Source organism: Podarcis pityusensis (assembly GCF_964106645.2).
Source record: "Podarcis pityusensis genome assembly, chromosome: 11".
NCBI classification, from domain to species: domain Eukaryota; kingdom Metazoa; phylum Chordata; class Lepidosauria; order Squamata; family Lacertidae; genus Podarcis; species Podarcis pityusensis.
Genome location: NC_138036.1, coordinates 47012077 through 47035663, shown reverse-complemented (window position 1 = coordinate 47035663; position 23587 = coordinate 47012077). Strand labels below are relative to the sequence as shown.

Below are 23587 nucleotides of genomic sequence, written 5' to 3'. Positions count from 1 at the left end.
AACATTCACTCATGTGAATCCCCACTGGAGAGCAGTTCTAACCCAATGGTTCTTAACATTTAATCCACTACTGCCCACCAGCATTAGCATTAGCATCAAATGTCCGCTGAGCTCAAGACCATAGCTGTCAACTTTTCCCTTTTCTTGTGAGGAATCCTATTCGGAATAAGGGAATTTCCCTTAAAAAAAGGGAAACGTTGACAGCTATGCCCAAGACCCTTGTGGCCGATATTAAGTTTGGTATTAGTAGACAGCTCTCAACGACCGGCACTATTCAGGAGCCATTTCTTGGCAAGCAGATGAGTGGATAGCTCAGCTGGTTAGAATGTGGTGCTTATAATGCCAAGGTTTGTAGGTTCGATCCCCATATAGGACAGCTGCATATTCCTGCATTGCAGGCGGTTAGACTTGATCACTGTTTGCCAAATGTGGGTCTCCAGCTGGTTTTGGACTACAACTCCCATCATCCCTAGCTGGCAGGAACAGTGGTCAGGGATGATGGGAACTGTAGTCCAAACATAGCTGGGGACCCAACTTTGGGAAACACTGTACTAGATGATCCTCAAGGTCCCTTCCAACTCTACAGTCCTATGATTCCATGACTGTGCTGAAGGCACATTTGACTAAATATAATGAGAGGAATGGCAGAAGCAGATTCTGAGCATGCACCTTTGCTTGAGGTGAGTATTTAGCATTTAAACGCCATTGTCATGTGCTACTTTATGTACCGTATTTTTTGCACTGTAACACTCACTTTTTTCCTCCTAGAAAGTAAGGGAAAATGTCTGTGCGTGTTATAGAGGAAATGCCTACGGGTGGCATGCCTACGGATTTTCCTCCTCTAAAAACTATGTGCGTGTTATGGTCGGGTGTGTGTTATAGAGCGAAAAATACGGTATATGGGGGATAGAGAGGTGTCTGGGATTTTATCCTCAGGGCAGGGGATGAGTAGTAGATCAAAACTTTCTTCTGTTGAATTTCAGGTGGCATTTCTAGAGAAGTGAAGGAGCTGTCAAAAAAACCCCTAATGCTCACCTTTGCCTCCCCTAAAGCTCTGGATTCCCCCCCCCCCCCGATTTGTAGATAGCAGCCCTATGCCCTCTGGGCAAGAACCATTGGTTTACACCTAGTGGCAACTAGACCCCAGTGTGAGATTACAAATTATATGAAGCAATATGGAATTCAGAAGCACAAGAAACTCTTGCTTCCTGCTATAATGTGTGAAATGGGACTTGAGCATGACACTTGTAATAAGGTCAACGGTCATTGGAAACTCAAGGAACTGACTATGAAAAATGCTTATCCTGGCTTTACAAGTGTGGTTTTAGTTTCTCTGCTATATCTTAGGCAGCACTTTTGGGAAATATGCTAGCTCTTCCTTAAGACAGTTTCTTTCTTGCTCACTGCAGTAGCCAATATCATTTTAGAATATTATTCCAGCTAAACCAATAAACAAATTATATCAGGCTTATTTTCTTGAGATAAAATAGCAGGTGGTGAGACAGTCAAAACAGCTTTTTTTTTTAAAAAAAGCATGCAATTGCTGCCCCACCGCAGCAGCTTCACTTACAATTGACAAGGATCTCTGTGCAACTTAGTTGATGCCATCCTTCTTTGAAAACTCCGAACATGAAAGCAGTTAAGAGAGCTCTGACACTTTTTGCAAGCTGAGAACCTGGTACTCAGAAGCTGTTGTATCGCAGTGAGTTTTTATCTCGCCTTACTTAAAAGAACTTAAACATGAGTTGAAAACCCATCCCAAGTCACAGAGATGTATTCTTCCCAAGCATGGAGCCACTAAGCATATTTGTTTAGCATACCTGGGCAGAAGCCCTCAACTTCACATAAGCCCTCTGCACATGCTCAAGGGGACATTATTGTTTCTCAGGGGCCAGAGTTTTGGCAAAGAAAAAGTGGCAATGCAACCAAGTCTAGGAAATGACCCCAGGTACTTTGCTTCTGACCTGGCTGATGCCAATTCTACCAGTCAACAAGAAGGCTGATAGCCGAAGAATTGATGCTTTTGAATTATGGTGCTGGAGGAGACTCTTGAGAGTCCCATGGACTGCAAGAAGATCAAACCTATCCATTCTTAAGGAAATCAGCTCTGAGTGCTCACTGGAAGGACAGATCATGAAGCTGAGGCTCCAATACTTTGGCCACCTCATGAGAAGAGAAGACTCCCTGGAAAAGACCCTGATGTTGGGAAAGATGGAGGGCACAAGGAGAAGGGGACGACAAAGGACGAGATGGTTGGACAGTGTTTTCGAAGCTACCAGCATGAGTTTGACCAAACTGCGGGAGGCAGTGGAAGACAGGAGTGCCTGGCGTGCTCTGGTCCATGGGGTCACGAAGAGTCGGACACGACTAAACGACTAAACAACAACAACAGAAATGGCCTGTCCATTGAATGTCTAGTTCCCTGCGAGCAAACTCCATTAAATCAGGTTTTCCCAAACTTGGGTCTCCAGTTGTTGTTTTGGACTACAGCTCCCATCATCCCCCAGCTAGCAGGAGCAGTGGTCAGGGATGATGGGAATTGTAGTTCCAAAACAGCCAGAGACCCAAGTTTGGGAAACCCTGCGTTAAACAGTAGCCAACGCACCTGACTTGTTTTTCTCTCTTACCAAACGGCATACGGGGAACCTCATCACGAAGAGCTCTCGCCTTACTATTGCGGGGCTTTGTACTGCCCTGTAGCGCAGGACGCAAAACTGAGGGAATTTGGCTGGTGCTTAGAGGTGCGTCTCACAGCTTGTCCCGCACCACCCCCCTAGGGCGAATGGAATGCGCCATGAAAGCCTCACGGCGGCCCGAGCTGTACCAACCCGCTCCTTAAAAGGGGGGGGGGACGGAGGGTAAAGAAAGAGGAGGGAGAGTTTAACCTCGCCTTTTCCCGCCCACCACTCACCGTATAGCCCCTCTCCAACTCGCTCTCCTCATAGCGGAACGACGGGATGAAAACCTCCATGGTGCGGTCGCTGGTGCGCAAGAGCGCAGGCTCCGGTTATGGAAGCGCCTCCGGGACGGGGACGAGGGCGGGGGAATGGGAAAAGGGGCGGGGAGAGCGCGCGGCCGCGGGAAAGGGGCGGGGCGGGGGAGCAGGAGACCCTCCGCGGCCCCGAGGAGCGCAAAGCCTGGCGGAAGGCGCCGTCGGCCAGCGCCAATCATGTGACTGGCAGGGACAGCCTTTTCCTATTTCTATGGGAACCGCCGATGCTCCCCACGTGATTCCGGGTGCAAGATGGCCCGGGAAAGGGGAGGGGGGCCACGGGGAGTAAGAGGCAGCGGCCGCATCAGGAGGGTGATGTACAATGATGATTTCTACACACGAGGGGAGTTTCCCCTCAACAAAGTGTAGGACCGTGGGAACGAAAATAATGACTAGAGTTGGGGCATAACACAACTGATCCCACTGTGAATGGTTCACTTTGAGGTTGTTGCGGTCGTATTATCATGGAGGAGCCGAATGATGTTCACAGATCTATCTGGGCAGCCAAATTTCAGGAGCACAGGCCAGTGGCATTAGGATTTACAGTGTCAAAGGCCTTAGGTCAATAAACACCATATGCAGAGATTTATTATTCAACATCAGCATCGTTTGACTGGTCATGTTGTGCTTTCCAAAGCAACTACAGTGGTACCTCTGGATACGAACGGGATTCGTTCCGGAGCCCTGTTCGCATCTAGAAGCAAACATAACTAGCGACGGCATGTCTGCGCACGCACACGTCGCTTTTTGCCGCTTCTGCGCATGCGCGTGATGTCACTTTGAGCGTCTGCGCATGCGCAAGTGGTGAAACCTGGAAGTAATGCGCTCCATTACTTCCGGGTTGCCGCAGAGCGCAACTTGAACGCGCTCAACCCAAAGCGCATTCAACCCGAGGTATGACTGTACTCTATTCCAAACTTAAAAATGGAAAGCGTAATGCTGGTGGTCAACAAAAGAGGTTTAAAGACTCTCAAGGCAAACCTAAAAAAATGTAGTATTAACACAGACAACTGGGAAACACTGGCCTGCAAGCGCTCCAGTTGGAGAACAGCCTTTACCAAAGGTGTCATGGGCTTTGAATTCACTCAAACTCAGGACGAAATGGAGAAACATGCTAAGAGGAAGGCATGCTTGGCAAACCCTCAACATGATCAACTCCCAGCCGGAAACCTATGTCCCCACTGTGGAAGGATGTGCGGATCCAGAATTGGCCTCCACAGTCACGGACTCACTGTTAAGACCATGTTTATGGAAGACAATTTTACTCAACTACGAGTGATCACCAAAAAAGATACAATGATATACAATGAATTGAAAAATGTTTAACCTTTTCTAAAACAAACAAACAAACAAACAAACAAACAAACAAACCCAGAAGCTTTCCTTTTGGGAATTATAGGGACAAAGCTATCCAAACTGCATAGAAATTTATTCATGTATGCAACTACAGCGGCAAGAAGGTTACTTGTCCAAAAATGGAAAGAAGTCGTCCCATCGAAAGAACAATGGATACAAAAACTTATGGACTATGCAGAAATGGCGAAACTTAGCGGAAAAATAAGAAATCAAGATAAACTTTTTATAAAATAATAGAAATGGTTTACTGAATATTTACAAGTAAACTGTAAACAGATTGGCAGGATTATTGTAACAACCTGCAGTTTGATAAGAGTACATATTTAAAGTAGATGAATAAATGAGTAGATTAAGTTAATTTGGAATATGCAGGAAATATAAAAAATAAATCTAAGGAACTACAGAATGAGGGGGAAGGATGCCAAATTTTGAAATGTTAAAATGACTGTAAAATTATTGAAATGTATAAAACTGAAAATCGTAAGAAACCAGAAGCTTTTCTTTTAGGAATTGTAGGTGCCAAAAGTCCAAGTGGATGCAACTACTGCTGTGCGGATGCTATTGTAGCCCAGATATGGAAAAAAGGCACAGTCCCTACCAGAGAAGGCAGGCAGATTAAACTGATGGACTATGCGGAGATGGCAAAACAAACTGATGTTTGTTTGCTTGATGAATGTTTGTAAATTTAATTTTTTATATATATATATTTTAAAGGACGATGATCTCCCCTCTTTCCGTCTGGCCAGCGTTCTGGCGCTGGTGGTTGCTCCAGGGGGAACAACTTGAGGGAAAATGGTAAATTAGCATGATTGCAGTTAGTGCCGCCTCAGAGCTCAAAAGCACTTAGCCCACAAGGCAAACCTAAGAAAAGGTGGAGATGCACAAAGATCTGGGATAGCTCAGTCAGCAGAGCACGAGACTCTGTCAGAAATGGTATCTTTATTTTTCTTCCATAGTGGTAAGCTTTCTTCAATGACAGTATTTACTTGTGGCTGTAAGAATGGTTACTTGCATACCCTCCAACATTTCTCCAATGAAAATAGGGACATCCTATTCTATTATTAATTATTATTATTATTATAGCCCAGCAATCTGTTTGGGTTGCCTCAGCCACTCTGGGCGGCTTTCAACACACACACACTTAGTTAAACATTTAAAAACTTCCCTACACTTGGCTGCCTTAAAGGTTGTATAGTTACTTATCTCCTTGGCTCAAGGGTCTCATGATTCCATACTCTACGATGAGAAGAGGGATGCCCTACCATACCCTCCAGTGTTTATCTGATGAAAATAGGGACACCCTGAGGAAAAACAGGATATTATGGGATCGAATCAGAAACCGGGACAGCTTCTGTAAATCCAGGACCGCCCCTGGAAAACAGGGACACTTGGAAGGGCTGAACTTGACCAAAAAACCGAACAAAACCTGACAACTAAATTTAAGGTTTTTTTGTTTTTTTTTAAACTTTAAAAAAGTTATCCTCTCATTTCTCCATCTTCTTCTATGCCACTTATATAAAGGACATTATTGCACCTTATCAGAACACCCAGGTGTCCATCAATATATTTGTATTTGCAAGCTGCATATTCATGTAGCCATTGACAGACGAGGTAGCCTTTGTATTCCATTCCCCACTTCAGCTTCACCATCACTGGCTTCCCAGTCATCCCATTTAAGAAGGGCTTTGGGTTAAGAGGCAGACACATGGCAACCGTGGGTTCAAGCCCCACATTGGGGAAAAGATTGCTTTACTGCAGGGTTCTGGACGAGATGACCTTTGTGGTCCCTTCGAACCCTTGCGATTCTATGAAGCCTGTCTTCAGACCAACCAGAAAGCACTTTTAGTAATTTTAGTGACCTTACCAATAAAGAGTACTGTGCTAGTGGCATTTAGTGGCTAGGGTTCATTCTTGTATAAGCCTGAAGTTACAAGTGGAACGAGTCTTCTTTATTCGTGCTGCCTATAGATGTCCCACAAGTAGTGGTTTTGAATTGTCCTCAACTCTTCTTCAGGGTGAATTTTAAGCAAAATGAGAAAGGGGGCAGCTAAAGGAGAGAAGCGGGGAGTCAGGGGAAGCTGGGGAGATAGTAAAGCCGAGCAGCTTGCAGATAAGATACAAGGTAGGTGGTGGCAGCATGCCAAGTGGAATGCTAGATGTAAACACGTTTTAATTTGCACTCCTCCTTAAGACTTTCAAACTGCTTGGCTTTTTGCAATGTGTCCTGCTTTTCTCCCTTTCCCCTCTTCACTTGGGTTAACATCCACCTTGAAGGGCAATTCTAGGTAACATACCTTTTAAACTGCAAACTAAAAATAATTGCGTTACTCCGGATTCCACCCACCCTCATAGGTCAACATTTCCACTGATAGCTATGATGTGTAGGCTCACAACTTGCGGATTAATTTCTCCACCATTCATCTTCCTCATTCTACTGTACTTGGATCTGTATGGGGAAAGTCTCATTAATGGACAGCTCAGACAGAGGTGCTGTAATTGACCACCACCTGATAGTACAAGTTGCTCTTGTTCATAATCACATAATTGTGATGCTGTTAAAAAGGTATGCGTGTGTTCCTGTTACTTTTTCCCTGCTTGGACTCCAAGGAACCATCGTAGACAGTGCTTTGTTCTTGGAAACCGGATGCACGTCTTGCTATACTATTTTGTATCCTGCAGTAGCAAAAGAAAGCCATAAACCCCCCCACAAAGTCCTTCCAAAAAGCAAACATTTACAGTACAGTGGAAAATCAGAAGTGGAGGGCAAAATCACAGGGGAAATTATAGTAGTAAGTACTGAGCAGTACTGGGTGCATGGAAGTTTGGAAGTTGCTGCTCTTCAAAAAGATTCAGCTCAAAACTAAATTAGTTCAGGAATCTGTTTCAGATGTTGCATTGCACATTCAGTGTCCAAAATCAAGTAGATGGGTATCAAACGCGTATTATAGACATAGCTTCATGAGAGAGGTGTGCAGGGTAGGGTGGGGAAGATTTGAAATTATCCCATTTTTAAACAAGCAGTTTAAAAGAGCTGCAGAAATTTAGCATTAACACCCCCCCCCCAATATAATGCTATGAATACTTTTGGTATTTTAATAAAATAATTGTAAATTATTAAGTTCCTGGTTTTGTTAATAAACTAAGCCCAATTGAAATGTATTTTTTCCCCTGGTGTTGTTAGGATATAGACAATTATGATCTCTGCAGACTGGAAATAACATACAAGGGGTTGTATGCATAGCTGACCATACCCCACAAAAGATCAATTAAATTAATGGGCATTACTTAAAGTTAGGTGTATGGATTCCAGTGGATCTACTCCAACAAGAACTCAGCTGGATAAAACCCAGCATTTTTTTTTCCAAAACAGGAAACACCATTTCCTGCTGAGTAGCGAAATCTTAACATCCTCAAATGTTACTTTATCAACAATTTGTTAGTGTAACTATGCTCTTGGGTTCTTTTGCAAGCCCACAATTCCTCCAGAACTGAAACTCTGTTACTAGATGTTGGTTTGCAGGTTCTATTTTAGAGTGAAACATTGTTACATTTAAGTCAAAGTCTGTAGATTTAGTACAGTCATACCTCGGGATAAATATGCTTCAGGATAAGTATTTTTGGGCTGTGCTCCGCGGCGACCCGGGATTAACGGAGCGTGTTACTTCTGGGTTTCGCTGCTCGCGCATGCGAAGACGGTCAAAATGACGTCACGCACATGCGCGGAAGCGGTGAAAAAAAAAAAAGCTTCTATTCAAGTGTAGTTGTTTAAGAAATCCATTTTTTAAAGAAGCCAGACCATGTAAAAAAGTGTTCCTTGTTAGGAAAACTAACCCAAATTCTTCTCAGCCTAAATCTGCATAGCTGCTACAACTACTGAGTGCCAAACACACTTAAACGAGCTAGGAAATGAAGAACAAAGTTAAGGATTAATGTTTCACAAGGTACATCCCTTTTATTACTGAAATCACAAAATCTTGATTATGTACAGGAATGTGTTATGTGAACATTAATAAATGCAATTTGTTTCATAAAGATCAGGTAGACAGAACATAGAGTAAAGAACAAAAATAACTTTCTGGCCTTGCATCGCACATTTTAGTGCAAGTATTAAGACACAATAGTGTTCAATTCAGCAAGTATTGCAGAATGTCATGCCACAGTCCACTTCAAAGAGGGTCAGGACATGCAGCTGTTAATAAAATGCTGTAGTATATAAAAAGCCACATGTTAAATTCAAAATATATAGTGGTTTATTTGGATAATTTTAAAGTGATTTTCACTATGGAATTTAGCTCAGTTGGGACAAACATCCAAAGAGTCTTCATATTTTGGAAGAGTCTTCTTCTTCTTAGGCAATGGCTTTGGCTTCAGGTAGGAATGCCTCCCAGTATTTTATCAGCTTGGGAAAAGAGGAGAAAGGGGTAAACATTTCAATTACTTAAAAAACCATCACCAGTTGCTTTCCTGCATCTCAAATGGCAAGAAAGTCCTTCAATACTATAGTATCACTTTTGGAAGCTTAGACTCTTTTCTATTCATGCAACTATTATGTAAATAAAAGTCTGAACTAGGCTGCTCCCTTCTTCCCCTAAAGAAAAATGAGTTCTTAAGGGTTATGGTACAAACAAATATGAAACCAAGTTTGCTTGTAAAATGTACACACCAGCTTTGATTTTAAGAGATACCCAATATATGCATTACTCATATGACCCAAGCCTACTTTTTATCCAACTGTGCTGTGCTCCACTGACATTAGGAAAGATGTCTTTCTCTATAAAATAGAAATGCTATGACCAGCTTTATTGTTCAGAGTTGTAGAATATTTACATTATGTAAACTTATTAAAGAAACAAAAGTGCAATGTGATATTTGCCTCTACAAATAAGTTACACAGAACACACTGAATTTCTCTGCCAGCTCCCTGCTGAATTAGTAATGTTTAATCAACCAAGTAAGAAAGACTAGAAGAGACAGACTTAAAGAGAAGCTCCTGAGCAGCAGGGTGTGTGTGTGTGTGTGTGTGTGTGTGTGTGTGTGTGGTTCTTTTAATTTATTCATCCAGAGTTAGGAATGAAACCCGCACCAAATGAATTACAAACACTGATATCAAGTTTACCTGTTGTTGTGTTTGCACTAATGATTCCAAATACTTGATTATAACAGTTTTGAAGTCTCTCACGCGTTCTTTCTGTTAGAACACAAAACATAATTACATATAGAAGAAGTTAGCCAACATTTTTGCTCCGTCATGATTTTCTGAATGTTTACATTGTTTATTGATAATGTATACGTGCCTCAAATCTTCCTACTTCTTTGCGTATTGTCTTGGAGATTTGTTCAAAATCCCTTTCTCCTTGTAGAACTTTTGTTTCCCACTGAAAGAGAACAGGCACAAACAAAGCTTAAATACGAAGCATTCAGTCCTCCCTGCTTGATAACATTGGCCCAGCCTTTTACAGCAGGGGTGGCTAACTTTCTTCTGCCCAAGGGTCAAATGCCATCAATGGGTGTGCCTAATATATGCATTATACACACACAGCAGACATGCAGGCACACACACAGCAGTCTCTCTCTCACACGCACAATATTTCCACCTCTCCTGGATGCATTTGGAAATGCTGCGTTTTCCTTTGCGCTCAAGATCCACTGCGTTCTGTGCAAAGCAAGAGGTAGCATTTCTCCCCACCACCACTCCAATGTTGGGGTGGGGTGGGTGAAAATGCAGTCTTTTACTCTAAAAAGCAGGCAAGAGGGCTTTATTATGGCCCTGTGGTTCTTAGCACTAAGATCAGGATAAAGGATCAGAGGCTCTCTAAGGAGATGGTAGAACCAACCAGGAGATTAACAACAACAACAACAACAACAACATCTCTTAAGGACTGGCAGGCCACTTCCTGTGGTTTGGCAGGTCAGATGCAGGCTGTGTGTTAGCCACCCAGCCTTTCAGCAGGGGTCAGCAAACTTTTTTAGCAGGGGGCTGTCCCTCAGACCTTGTGGGGGGCCGGACTATATTTTCTGGGGAAAAATGAACGAATTCCTATGCCCCACAAATAACCCAAAGATGCATTTTAAATAAAAGCACACTTTCTACTCATGTAAAAACACCAGTCAGGCCTCACAAATAACCCAGAGATGCATTTTAAATAAAAGGACACATTCTACTCATGTAAAAACACGCTGATTCCCGGACCGTCCGCAGGCTGGATTTAGAAGGCGATTGGGCCGGATCCAGGCCCCGGGCCTTAGTTTGCCTACCCATGCTTTTCACGGTTGTTTAAGGATTACTAATAATTACACATGAAGCACTTTTGTTCACCATTAAACATTTAATAAATGCCACAAGAGTCTACTGTGAGGATTGCCAACAGATATGCCCTCTAAGGATAAATCCACTGCAGTTCAGTTGAGTCTGTAGACTATAACAGGCAATGCATTGTTACTGCTTATTCACCATGTATTCTAGCTCAAGACTAATAATACCATTTGGTCCCAATGCTTGAAGTTCAGGATAAGCTGTAAAAATGACAATACTAACTGAAGGAGACATGTGTATGTACTGAACTGTAGTGACTATAGGCTGGAGAAAGTTGGCCGCCTTTATAATGTCCCTCTCATAATGCTCTTGGCTATTGTTAGAGGCTTTGGGTTTTGAGAACACTTAAAAGTAAACTGTAACAGGTTTTATTTTAAGACACTAACTGAAGCCCAGGAATCAGCTGTCAGATCCAATTGCTTCCCTATGAAAACAAGCCAAGAGTACACAGCAGAAGTTCAGAAATATCTATTACGGTGTGAGGAGCACAGGAAAACTCTGCCTTTCTTCAAAGGTCCCTAGAAAAGGCACCAATGAGCAGAAATAAGGTTACAGCACAAAATATGCTGAGCAGTAAATTACTAAGGAAAAATTAAAAGGGTTTAATTGTGAAGCAACCAACTTGGGTATACACAGTTAACCCCAAAATGTAAGAAGATTTAACTTTCAAAACTCTTTACCCCTGTCAGATCAAAGTTACACCAAGCATAAATGTGTAGAGTCACAGAAATAGAATTAATCTGGTGGCAGACACCCTAGGCCAGGGTTTCCCAAACTTGGGTCTCCAGCCATAGAAACCAGCTCCTATGGGCCAAGGGATCTCCCCCACAATAAAATATTTGAGGGGATTGCCCCCCCCCCCAAGTTGATGAGCATGGCCATTAAAATGGTGTTCATGCACCGCTCCATGTGATCAATTATGTGACACAGGGCTTACCTGCCCCCCCATTCAAGTTGGCACCCCTGTCTCCAGTTGCTTCTGGACTACAATTCCCATCATCCCTGACCACTGGTCCTCCTAACTAGGGGTGATGGGAATTGTGGTCCAAAAGACCCAAGTTTGGGAAACCCTGTCCTGGAACCTGCAATCCTCAACCTGGTGCCTACAGCTCATATACTCTGAGCATTGGCCATACTGGCTGAGTCTGATGTGAAATGCCATTCAGAACTGCGAAAAGGCACCAGGTTGAAGGACGCTGTCCTAAGACATAGGTCTCCCACAACCTGGTACCCTTCAGATTTTTTGAATTGCAGCTCAGACTGCACACAGCTAGCTTAAGGTTTATGATGTATTAGTGGTTCCGTGAAGCTGCCTTTTAATATTAAACATCCATATTTAATACTTCATTTTTTCAGTTTACACACAAATATATTTGGCAGTGGGCCACTTTGCATGTAACGGTAAGGCAAACTATGGTTTAGTGCACACCAGCAAGCGTGTGGGCTACTGGAGAAAAGACTGTGGCTGCTTTGCTTCTCCTGACATTTTGCTGCTGCCAGTGTTCAAAACTTCCATTGTTCTAGGCATATTTTGTGACAGGAAATTTCATTAGCACGAGCAGTTTCTGAGCTATGGGCACAGTACTGCACCTAAGATTTCTGATTAAAACTGCAGAGTAGGAGGACCTTTTCCTGCCTCCCCACTTCCAGCTCCTCTCTGAAGACTGCAGAAGAGACCTTCTTAATAATATTAGGGGGGTGGGCAGGGGAAGGACTACTAGACCATGTGAAAAGTGAACATAATATTTTAGCTGTAGTTCATTCATTTTCAGCTCTGTATTCTTGTTACAAAAAAGCATGCCTAGACATTCTGTTGTTGCGCCCATAACCTAGGTTTACGATGACATTTAGCCCCTAGCTTTCATATCTCAGTTTCTAACACTGGCTGCTGCACTGCACTAACCCATGGTTCTACTTCCATGCTGTCCAAACTTGGGTCCATAGTTTAGTTCTCTAGATAGAAGCAAACTTAAAGCTGTAACCATGGTTTTCAGAGCTAAACCATAAGCCTTGGTTCAGATGGCACACTAAGCCAAACCATAGCTAAGCAAAGCAGAACAACTTGAGGAGCAAAGCAGCCATGAATTCCTCTCTGGGAGTCTACACATTCCCACTAAGCCATGATTCTTAGTTCATGTGCATTAAGACATGGCATTGTTTAGTGTCACATGCAGAAGAGGTCATCGTCCACCCTACAAAGAGTCATTTCCAACAGAGAGAATTCCACCAGAAGAATAAAGATGGACTGAGCTAGGTGGATATTGCAATGAGCATGTCAAAGTGGCCATCCAAAGCTTTCATCACAAAAGCCACAATGGAAGGCTTTCCAAACACATGCAGGCAACAGCAGTGTGATAGCAACTTTATACAAGGAACTCACAACATGAACCACCAACATTTACCACCAAGACCTTTAGAAGAGAACTTAACTGCGATCAGACTTAGCATTCTGATTCTGCACACTTAGAAATAATCTTTAGCATTAAAAAGGGGATTAGGCACCAATTCACAAGTCATTAGCATGTCAAGTTCACTTCAGGTTTAAGCTCCTAGTGCTCTAAGCAGCAGTCATGTACAGAATATGTTATGGAGGATTGCAACGGCATGCAACAAACTGCTAGTGCAAACAGCAGCCAGTATAAGAGTGCTTAACAAGAGTTCAAAGCTACACCATGCTCATATTTGATTTTCACCCTATGTGGCTAAAGGGTGCTTATATCCCAAATCTCCTTTTATGGGAACCAAATCTAAATCTATGTAAGGGGATTTTGTGGGCATTCGCCCTACTAAACAATCAGGAGTTTGTGCTCCCTTCTTCATCCCTAGCTTAAATACAGCTACTGGAAGTGGCAGACTTTGGGCTCTCAAATTTCAGTGGTGCTCTATGCAATGCTAAAATTTGTGGTCCCCACCCCACCCCAATACCTCTTGCACTGCATTCTAGATCATTTTAATGGCACCCCCTGCAGCACTGCACCCAGGGCAGCCAAACCGGTCACGCTCCCATAAAACCACCTCTGGGGCCAATAAGTCGTGCTTGAATCCATGTAAGGCAGAAGTCCTTTGGGTGTTTCCTAGAACTGGCAACTTTGGCTATTCTACACTGAGTTGCACTATACTGAAAGAAGCAAGGACATAGTCTAGAAATGGTCTTTACCTCCCCTTTGTCACTGGAGGCCCCAGTAACCCCAGTGGCTTGGACTGCTTTGTGCCAGCTTCTGCTTATGTATCAGCTACAACCATTCCTTGACCTAGATAGCTTTGCCACTGCAACTTATGCACTGCTAACCTCAAGAATGGGCTGCTGTAATGTTATTTATGTGGGGCTGACCTTAAGGCTGGTCAGAAAGCTGCAGATAGTGCAGAATATATCAGCTGCTATGATGCTAACTGGGGCACACTATTACACAAACATTACACCACTCTTAAAAAGAGCTGCCCTGGTTACCTGACCAGGTTTAAGGTTTAAGTCAAAGCGCTAAATAACTTGAGCCCAGCTACTCACAGGCGCACCAACCACACTACCCTGACCAATAAGTAGGAATGTCTGATGAGTCCCTCCTGGAAATGCCACAACCTGCAGATATTTGTCTCATGGCAACCTTTTCAGTTGTGGCTTCTTTCTATGGAAATGCCTCCCTTCTGGTCTAAGGCAAGAGTACCAGTGTGTGGTTTTCATTGCTTGTAAGAGTGTTCTGATCTACTAGCTGCTGTTTTATCTTGTACTGCATATTTTATATTTTTATTTTCCTTATTGTTTATCACCTTGCTATTTCAAATGAAAGGTACTACAGAAACACGTAAATACTTTTAAATATATATTAGTATTAACATCAAACCCTGTTAAACCATTGCCCCTGAATAACCATAATTTGCAAACTGTTTCAAACTCTCCCTTCAGTGGGAAAACCTGACAAGTGTTAACTGCCAAACTCTGTATCAACATTATACTTATTTGCTATTAAGATAGCAGAAAGCAGGCATGATCAAAGAGCCCATTCTCAATTATGTAGCCATAGGTAAACAATTGGGAATGCTGTAACTGTCCTTGTCTATACAGCACTACTGCATAATTGGAAAAGCTACCATTCTGACCCACAGGACTCTCAGGTGAAGAGAATGAACTATTTTGCTGTTTCATAAATGGAGAACTTGCATATTCTTATACTGTGATTAGTTGCATTCCTTATGCAACTTATGAAGCAGCCAGAACAGGAAAAAGCAGCATGGAAATAAGTTATCCTACCTCTTCGATTTCCTTAGTGAAGCATAACAGAAAAAGTGCAGAGATTATGATAACTTCAAAATGTTTTGACAGTTTTACTGAAGTTATACCATACATATATAAAAGGTATATATATATATATGGAAGGAAGTGTTCCATCAGTAAATAAAAACATTGACTATTCACCATGATTTTGCAGGATTATGTGTTTTGGAAGTACGTACTTGACTGCATTAGCAGAGAAGCAACTGACCTTTGTCTCAATATATATATTTATTTCAAATAAATGGAAGTCTCCCACTCACTTTGTAAAACATCAGAATGAAGGCATATTTCAGAATCCATAGAAGCCTAATTTAAGCATGAAACTATTGAACCATTTGCTGCTCTGATAATGGAACACACAAGCAATGATTAAAATTAATTAAAAAATAATGCACTTAAAGCCAATGAATGGAGGGGAAAACCGCAGCCTTACACAGGAAAAGCACTGCATTCCAAAATTTACCTCTTTGATTTCATCTTTCGCTTGCTGCAACTTGTCAGGCTTGTTGGCGAGCTGAAGTTTAGCTTCAGCCTCTCGTTTTTTCTGTAACATGACCTGAGCATCCTGCCATTTCTGCCAGCATTTCATTCGATGATCAAACACTCCCTGTAAGCAATAGTGTTGACAATTAAAAAGTGATGAGTCTTTACAAAATCTTAGACTTAAACAGGTAAACATCCTGTCAATATTAAACTGTGCTTTGGCCATCATCTACCTCTCATATTAAAGCCATCAAAATAGCAAAAATCTCAAGAATCTCAACAGGTAAAAGTTTGATTCTGACCACATGCCACATTAGTTTTTAAACAGTATGAGACCATTCGATAAAAATCCAGTCTAAAAAACCAGGCAGAGGACCTTCTTGGTAGTGGCACCCGCCCAATGGAATGCCCTCCCAAAAGATGTCAAGGAGAGAAACAGCTATATGACATTCAGAAGACATCTGATGACAGCCCTGTATAAGAAAGTTTTGAATGTTTGATGTTTGACTTTGCTTTTATATTTTGTTGGAAGCCGCACAGGGGGGCTGGGGCAACCCAGTCAGGTGGGCGGGGTACAAACAATAAAGTTATTATTACCTTTACCTATTATTATTATAATTTGAACTTTGACCCATTGGTTTTGATGTCTACAAATGTTAAAATTTCGTTCATCATGCATTCAAAGGACTGTGTAAAAAGCTGTAAGTGCTCTTCCAATATAATGACAAATAGGGGCTTTAGGATTATAGCCTCAGAAGATGTGAATTAATCCCCTATGTCAACAGCTGGGTGTGGTGTGGCATGTAGTATCTTCTCTCTATCAGCAGAGCAGAGTGCCACTGGCAGGGTTCTACCAGAAACAGCCATGATGAAACGCCCTGAAACAGGAAGTGTGGAGATAGGATGCTGGAGGCTTCAAATCCACTGCAGCCCAAGTCCCATGGAGCCAATCATGGGGGCAACCTCGGCTACATCCATCTTGAGAAGGAAAAAAAAAGAGAAATCCAACTTCTCGTCTGGCTGCTGGAACTGGCAGGGCTTCAGATGCAGTAGAGGATCTGCTGCTCTAGTTTCTTGATAGGATTGCTCTCTTAAACCCAGCACTTGGAAGTATTTTACAATTAATATAACAAGATGGATGTTGAGGGGAAACTGTCCCTGAAGAACCTAGAACACTGTTTCCCAAACCTGGGTCTCCAGCTTGGGTCCCATCATCCCTAAGCTAGCAAGACCAGTGGTCAGAAATGATTGGAACTGTAGTTCAAAAACAGCTGGAGACCCAAGTTTGGGAAACACTGACTGAGAATGAGCACAACCTAGTCAAATCCACAGAACATTTCTAACTACGGATGGAAAACTTTTGACCTTCCAGATGTTGCTGAACCATAGTTCTCATCAGTCTCAGCCAGTGTGCCCAACGATAAGAGATGATAGAGTTGCAGTCCTGCATCATCTAGAGCAGGCTTCCTCAACCTCGTCCCCTCCAGATGTTTAGAGACTACAATTCCCATCATCCCTGACCACTGGTCCTGCTAGCTAGGGATCATGGGAGTTGTAGGTCAAAAACATCTGGAGGGCTGAGGTTAAGGAAGCCTGATCTAGAGGGCCACAGGTTACCCATTCCAGCTACAGACATTACTTTCTGTTACAGAATGCCATCCTGCACACGTTTATACAGTGGTACCTCGGGTTACATATGCTTCAGGTTACAGACTCTGCTAACCCAGAAATAGTACCTCGGGTTAAGAACTTTGCTTCAGGATGAGAATAGAAATTGTGTGGCAGCAGCGCAGCAGGCCCCATTAGCTAAAGTGGTGCTTCAGGTTAAGAACAGTTTCAGATTAAGAACGGACCTCTGGAACGAATTAAGTACTTAACCCGAGGTAACACTGTACTGTGCAAACACTATAACCTTCAATGTAAATATTGTCTTGCAAGGTCATTAAGTAGTTTTTAAACCGGGCTTACTTTTACTGCACCAATAAGGCGAACATAGTCACTGAGCAACTCAGAGAACACATAGAAGTCAGCAAAAGCTTGTTCTTGATGCAGCTGATCAATTTTTTCTTCAACTTCAGCAAGCTGAGACAAAGCTCTTGATAAAGCAGTGTGGTCTTCTGAGTTCCCTAGCATGGCAGCACTTTTAGCAAAGGCAGCTGTGTTGGCTGAAAGTTCTGAAACAAGAATCCGTCTAAAGTTGATGTCAGCTGTCACAATGTGAGTCACAAAATGCAAGTCCTTTAAATGCTACTTTGCATACAATGGCATTTTCGTGTACAGAGATAGAACAATTGGCTTGAGGGGGAAAGCTCAACAGAGCAAAGAGAAAGCTTGCTTCAAAGTAATTCAGCTTAATAGAAATTAACATTCATAAACTTTGCTGTGTACTAGAAGATAGTTTTGATAAAAGAAAGGATTTCTGTTGCCAACAGTTGTTAAAGAAATCCATTTAAAAAACACCTGCCTCTTTCTGCAAGTCTGTGACCTCATATAATTGGCATTGTGTAAAATATCATAGTCTTTAAGAATAAGCATGCTTAAAACGATATCTGACTAATACAATAATTTAAAGTTAACATTTTGCCTTAAAAAAACAGCTTAACCTATTTCTCATTGCAAGAAGAAAGTGGGGAGAGATATCTTGCTAGAAATCAAACACTTGAGAGGTGTCCTATTGTGTCATTTATATTGCAACATGTAAAGACAACTTATACCTGCCAGACACCATGCACATTTATGCACAATCCAACTTGTGCTATGCAATTAAGTCTACTGACTTTAAGTTAGCCCAATGCTTAACTCTGATAGAAATCCATTTAGTTGCAAACTGGTATGTTTGTGTTTTATAAACCTATAGGGTTTATATCCAACCAAGTTAAACTCAGATTTGAGCCACTGAAATGTACGGACTTTGATTCAATGCACCTACTCTGATTGTGACTAACGTATCGCCCATAAATGAGCATGCATTGTTCAGGAAATGTGAATTAGGAAATGAAAAAAGCATAAATTGACGACACAAATAAGTTATTTTGTAAGCTTCCCTAAATTCCCTAAATTATGGTGTGTAAGCTCCTCTAAATTCTAGAGCGACATTTTTTTTTGAAAGGTAAACTTAGCATGGTTCCACATGTGTTAAAGAAGTATTTTCTATAGGTTCCTGCTTCAGTGCACTAAGAAGGGTTAGGTGTTCCTAAAATCTCAGGCAGAACAGCTGTAACCAGATATTGTGCAGGTGTGCCTCATTGACTATGCATCTAGGTATACTCGTCTGGTAGCAAATTTCATTGAAAAGTCTTGTGTTACTGTGCAAAACATACATGAGTTGGACGAGATACTTACTATACCTGGGGAGGAAGAAAATAATGTATGTGTTATAATGAATTCATACTACAGTACATGCAGATACAAAACAGTACTCTAGTCTGAAGAAAGAAAACTTGGAACATCTGATGTGATGCAAAGGGTACAATTGCCATGTTGTCCACTCCCCAATTTACATCTTTCTGCTTAAATCATTGGCTGTGGGTGTAAGAACCTGCTAAGTTCCCTCCTGTTTTAAAAATATATATGCGCTGTTAGGATTATTGCTGAAAGACCCTATTATCTTTTGTATGAGAGGTATTGTACACTTTGTGTGACTCTGTATTTAGCTTCTGGTGCTGAAAATATTTATTATTAATCAGGAAATGTTTGACAAGAAACTGATTCAGCAAGGGCTCACTTTGTGAAAACCTGAATAAAACAGCTACCTTTTCTATGACAGACCAAGGCTTCTACGCTACCATGAAGTTTCCGGAGCTGCTGATCCAAATTTTCAAATTGTTGCTGTTTTTCTTCAAACCACTGGCAAGAAGTGAAATTCAGCCATTACAAATTACGTTACTATTGCAAAATACAACCCCCCCAAAAAACCACAACCCCACCCCCCCAGCAGGAAACAAATTAACTGGGTCCAAACATGGTAGCCAACTGATTCAGTTGAGAACCCAAGCCAATAAGTAAATTAATATCCCATTTTCTACTCCTACGGTCTTAAAATGCAACTGTTGAGGCTCATTAATTCATCTCATTATTCAAGTCGAAAAATCAGCTCTTACTGCATCCGATTCATTCATCTTGATCGTCATTTTGTTGACAGCGTCGGCAGCCTTGTTCACCATCCTCAATATTCCTGCTCCACTCAGAGCCTGAGTGTTAACTGCTCTCGGCAGCTGGAATTGAATGACAAATAAGGGCAAACAAACCGGTTAAAAGGCTGGAGGTTTAACTGGGCACCAAAGGGACTGAAAAGGATGTAGTGTTTTCTTCCCCCTCGTACATTTCAATATAGTGGAACCTAATTTCGTAAATTTACTACTTTTACATTCTCAGAGGAAAACTTAAAAAAATAGACTTTCAATTTGCTTTTCTCCCGCACCTTTACATTTAGATGGAACACAGAGACCATTTGTCAAAAGTTGTTACAATGCCGCCAAGTGCCTTAACTGGTCACCTGTATACCAACCGCAGCAGTGGCTTTTAAGGCTGCTCTGCTGCTGTTTCCAAGTTACAGGTGCAGCAACAATCTGTCTCAAAATGCTTCATAGAAAACACTGCGTCTATCTTGCTATACAAATATAAAAGTTCCTCAAAGATAATGAACTGCTCTCTATACTTTCCTGAAAACACATGCAAATATTAGCCATAGCATTCTTTTCACTAGCTGTTGTAGCCCAGAAGTATGGCGAAGCACTTTCAAATCCCACCCCGCAAAGGTCGCTACAGGACTACAAAGATCCTCTGCCTATAGCTGCCTTATCGAGTGAGTACCAATTAAAGGACTTATGCCTACTACTGGCAACCTTACAAAAACCTTTGCCACACATTGAGATTTAAGGGTTTAGCTATGCTCTTTTGCCAATTATCTGTTTGTTGCAGATGCGGTGGTTGGTGGGTAAGTTTTGGAAAGCTACAAGTGATTGATGCACCAGGGACACAGGAATTAACATGGTCCTACCTGTAGGAAGTGAAAGCTGCAGCTTTTTAAATAGGTCAAATTTAAACTTGTAAGCCCTAATGCATGGTTTCTCTCCCAGGATACGCTCAAACTGTAGTTTTTAAAAGTAGTTGCAAAATTCTAACTTTTTACCAATATAAACAAACTGGTATGCAAAAAAAGGTTATTGAAGTATCTGGTACAGTATAACATTCTCATAGAGTTGGGTGGATTTTAAGAGAGATTTCCACTTGCACATGAAAGGTGCCAGACTGACAGCACTGGTGACTGAAGTCCTCTATCCATGAACTTATTACTACATAGCAGACCGCAAAACTTTTATATGGTTGTGGTAGAAGGATCAGGTCTATTTAGCTTCCATGTCCCAAACTAGTGAGTTTTGAGATAATGCCCCTATTTTACAGAGAGATCAATCAAGTTAAATCTCATAAGCTAGAGCAAATTGATGCTCTCACTTGCCTTGCACTAGATCAAATGTCTGGCGACTTAATTTTTTTGTAGCTTGAAGTCATTCAATTCCTATTTTGAGGGCACAACTGAAATTTATGAACTGGAGGACCAGATTTCCATATGATGAGAATGTTTCTTTTGTGCAAAGCATCATTGTAGGTTGAAAGAAAAATAGGATAATTTAAATACCTCAGAACTTTCCAAGAACTGCCTTAAATCAGGATCCTGTAACAAGGTTGGGTGTTTTACTGTTCGTTGTAGATACCTATGGTTTTAAAAATTAGATAACATTTAATGTTCCTGACAATACTGAAAAATGTTTGCCATGCACAGAAAGCATGCCGGCAGCAGTGCCATTCTTCAGCAGGCAGACAATGTGCTTTAAGTGTGCATTAAGATGGTTACCTCTAAACTTTAGAGGATAGTTCAGTTTCAATGCCCCTTCAATCCTTTGCCTCTCTGCGGAGACTACCAACTAAGGATGAGCATTTGCCTAAAATATCAAGTTTGCCAGCAAGCAATTAATAGATGCAAATAGCCTGCCTGCTTCCCACCCATCTGCCCCCCCAACAAAAGGTCAGAGCACTGAACAGGAAAGAGAAGGATAATTTAAGCAATGTCATGTTCATAGTATTGTGTATCTGTATGACTTGAAAACTAACACTGTAAGCCAGGTTTGTGCAACACAAAATGCACAACAGGAGCATGCAAAATAGCTTTCTTCCTCTAAGTAACATTATCTTTGAATATCAACTCTTAAGTCATCCAGTGTTCCTGGAAATGACATGAAAGGCGCTGCAACAGGAAAAATTCTGCCTTTTCAGAGTTAAAAGTGATTCAGCTAGGCATCCATAGAAGTCAGTTTCAGAAGCTTCAGAAGACCCTCTCCATGCCATTCTTAATACAGCACAACCTAAATGTTAGGGTAGATTATTCTTGGTGCATCTATTTGCCATTCTTCTGGTTCATTTGTAGGAATATGAAGCAGCAATGTAAAATGCTTTTATGAATATTAAGAGTGGGTAGTCAGAAAAAAGGCTTTCTTAGGAAAGAACGTCTATATTTTTTGGCGAAAAATATAGATCTCCAGTCGCTGAAATCAGAGGATACCCCAAAAGTGAGGGTATTAGTTCTGACCCCATTTCATTTAACCAACACAAGGCAGATAACTTCAAAGGCAAACACCAAAATGGGCTGTAGACTTTCAGTGAGTTCTATGAGAGGGTGTTCTGCTCTCCAGCACTAACCTGATTTGTGCATTGTACTGCTCAGGACTCTCAAGAGCTTGGGGGCAATTTAGGTTGGTTTGGTGCAGGCTTCCTCGACCTTGGCCCTCCAGATGTTTTTGGCCTACAACTCCCATGAACCCTAGCTAGCAGGACCAGTGGTCAGGGATGATGGGAATTGTAGTCTCAAAACATCTGGAGGGCCGAGGTTGAGGAAGCCTGGTTTGGGGAATGAAGGGTCACACATTCTTGCCAATTGAATTAAAAGTCTTCTCACTAGCACAAACCAAAGCCACCTTCTCTGCTCGCATGAAAGCCAAGGACAGTCAGTCTAGTCTGTTCTGTCCAGGAAGCCTATACTGTCTCCTGCTACACTTAAGCCCACCTCCTCCTCAAGGTCCTCAACAAGAAGCAAGACGCAGGAGTTTGGATCCTCATCTCCCTTAGTGAATCTATGCTTGTCACATCCACTAAACTGTATTTTCATTTCCAAGAATGCATTAACCAATCTTTGGCTGCAGCTCGTGGCTATCAAGGAGAGAGCTTAAATGTCAAGCCTGGACACAGCCACCATGCCACACCAAACCTTGGCTTAGCATGGGACAAAATGAATAGGGGGGATCAAATGAGCTGTGGGGTCCTCTCCAGAAGCCCACATATTGGCTTACTGTGTCGTGCAAACCAGGCTATTACATCCTTTTTATGATAGGGCAGGCACAGCTGCATATTATTTATACACAAGAGTCTTTGCCATTGGTGCTTTGATATCTAGTACAGTGGTGCCTCGCAAGATGAAATTAATCCGTTCCGCGAGTGTCTTCGTCTAGCGGTTTTTTCGTCTTGCGAAGCAACCCTATTAGCGGCTTAGCGGATTAGCGCTATTAGCGGCTATTAAAGGCTTATCGTCTTAGCGGATTAGCTGCTAAAAGGCTATTAAAGGCTTAGCGGCTTAGATAAAGGGGGGGGGGAAAGCGAAAAAAAAAATCTCAAGACTCGCAAGACATTTTCGTCTTGCGAAGCAAGCCCATAGGGAAATTTGTCCTGCGAAGCAACTCAAAAACGGAAAACCCTTTCGTCTAGCGGGTTTTCCGCCTTGCGAAGCATTCGTCTTGCGGGGCACCACTGTAGCCTGTTTGGCTTTAATAGCTTCCACAGCAGCTCTGCATACTTTTCCTACTAAGATGATCAAGATTCTGAACAGGACACAGGGGAATTTTATATCATTAAAACAGGGAAATGCAACATTTGTTCAATCCCGCCCCATGGACAAGTTATATTTCATCATCCTTCTAAATGACTGTTTAGAACATAAAAGATGCTTCCTGCGGCAGAACAGTCCAGTCAAGTAGATTTCTATGATTACAGAACTGTAGGAGTGGAAGGTGCTGAAAATTATTCAGATTACCATCCCAACTATGAGTTGATTACTCAATGGCAACTCAATCAGGGGACCATAAAATATAACATATTAAAAAAAAAATATCAATTTTCTGCCATC

General features: G+C 41.9%; 2 protein-coding genes and 1 pseudogene across 5 annotated transcripts in view; all 3 read right to left on the bottom strand.

The window, feature by feature from the left end:
* Positions 1 to 3135, bottom strand: part of SNX24 (sorting nexin 24) — a 75389-nt gene extending 72254 nt beyond the window's left edge. The window contains exon 1 of one of the 2 annotated variants that reach the window (XM_080973278.1): positions 2912 to 3135. In XM_080973278.1, the coding sequence (XP_080829404.1) occupies positions 2912 to 2971 (60 nt within the window). In that variant the 5' untranslated portion in view covers positions 2972 to 3135. The remainder of the gene's footprint in view (positions 1 to 2911) is intronic. The other variant, XM_080973279.1, reaches the window with a different exon arrangement.
* A 1963-nt stretch (positions 3136 to 5098) lies between these two features.
* On the bottom strand, positions 5099 to 7003 carry LOC308458331 (small nuclear ribonucleoprotein F pseudogene; annotated as a pseudogene). The gene has a single exon. The product of its transcript is annotated as a small nuclear ribonucleoprotein F pseudogene (transcript).
* A 1572-nt stretch (positions 7004 to 8575) lies between these two features.
* The window catches only part of SNX2 (sorting nexin 2), a 28941-nt gene continuing 13929 nt past the window's right edge, over positions 8576 to 23587 (bottom strand). Inside the window, exons 8-15 of one of the 2 annotated variants that reach the window (XM_080972823.1) lie at positions 21053 to 21128; positions 19515 to 19628; positions 19167 to 19260; positions 17383 to 17588; positions 15395 to 15538; positions 9639 to 9723; positions 9465 to 9532; positions 8576 to 8747 (exon numbers count right to left, since the gene is read on the bottom strand). In XM_080972823.1, the coding sequence (XP_080828949.1) occupies positions 8697 to 8747; positions 9465 to 9532; positions 9639 to 9723; positions 15395 to 15538; positions 17383 to 17588; positions 19167 to 19260; positions 19515 to 19628; positions 21053 to 21128 (838 nt within the window). In that variant the 3' untranslated portion in view covers positions 8576 to 8696. Of the gene's footprint in view, positions 8748 to 9105; positions 9533 to 9638; positions 9724 to 15394; positions 15539 to 17382; positions 17589 to 19166; positions 19261 to 19514; positions 19629 to 21052; positions 21129 to 23587 lie in introns of those variants that run through there. The other variant, XM_080972822.1, reaches the window with a different exon arrangement.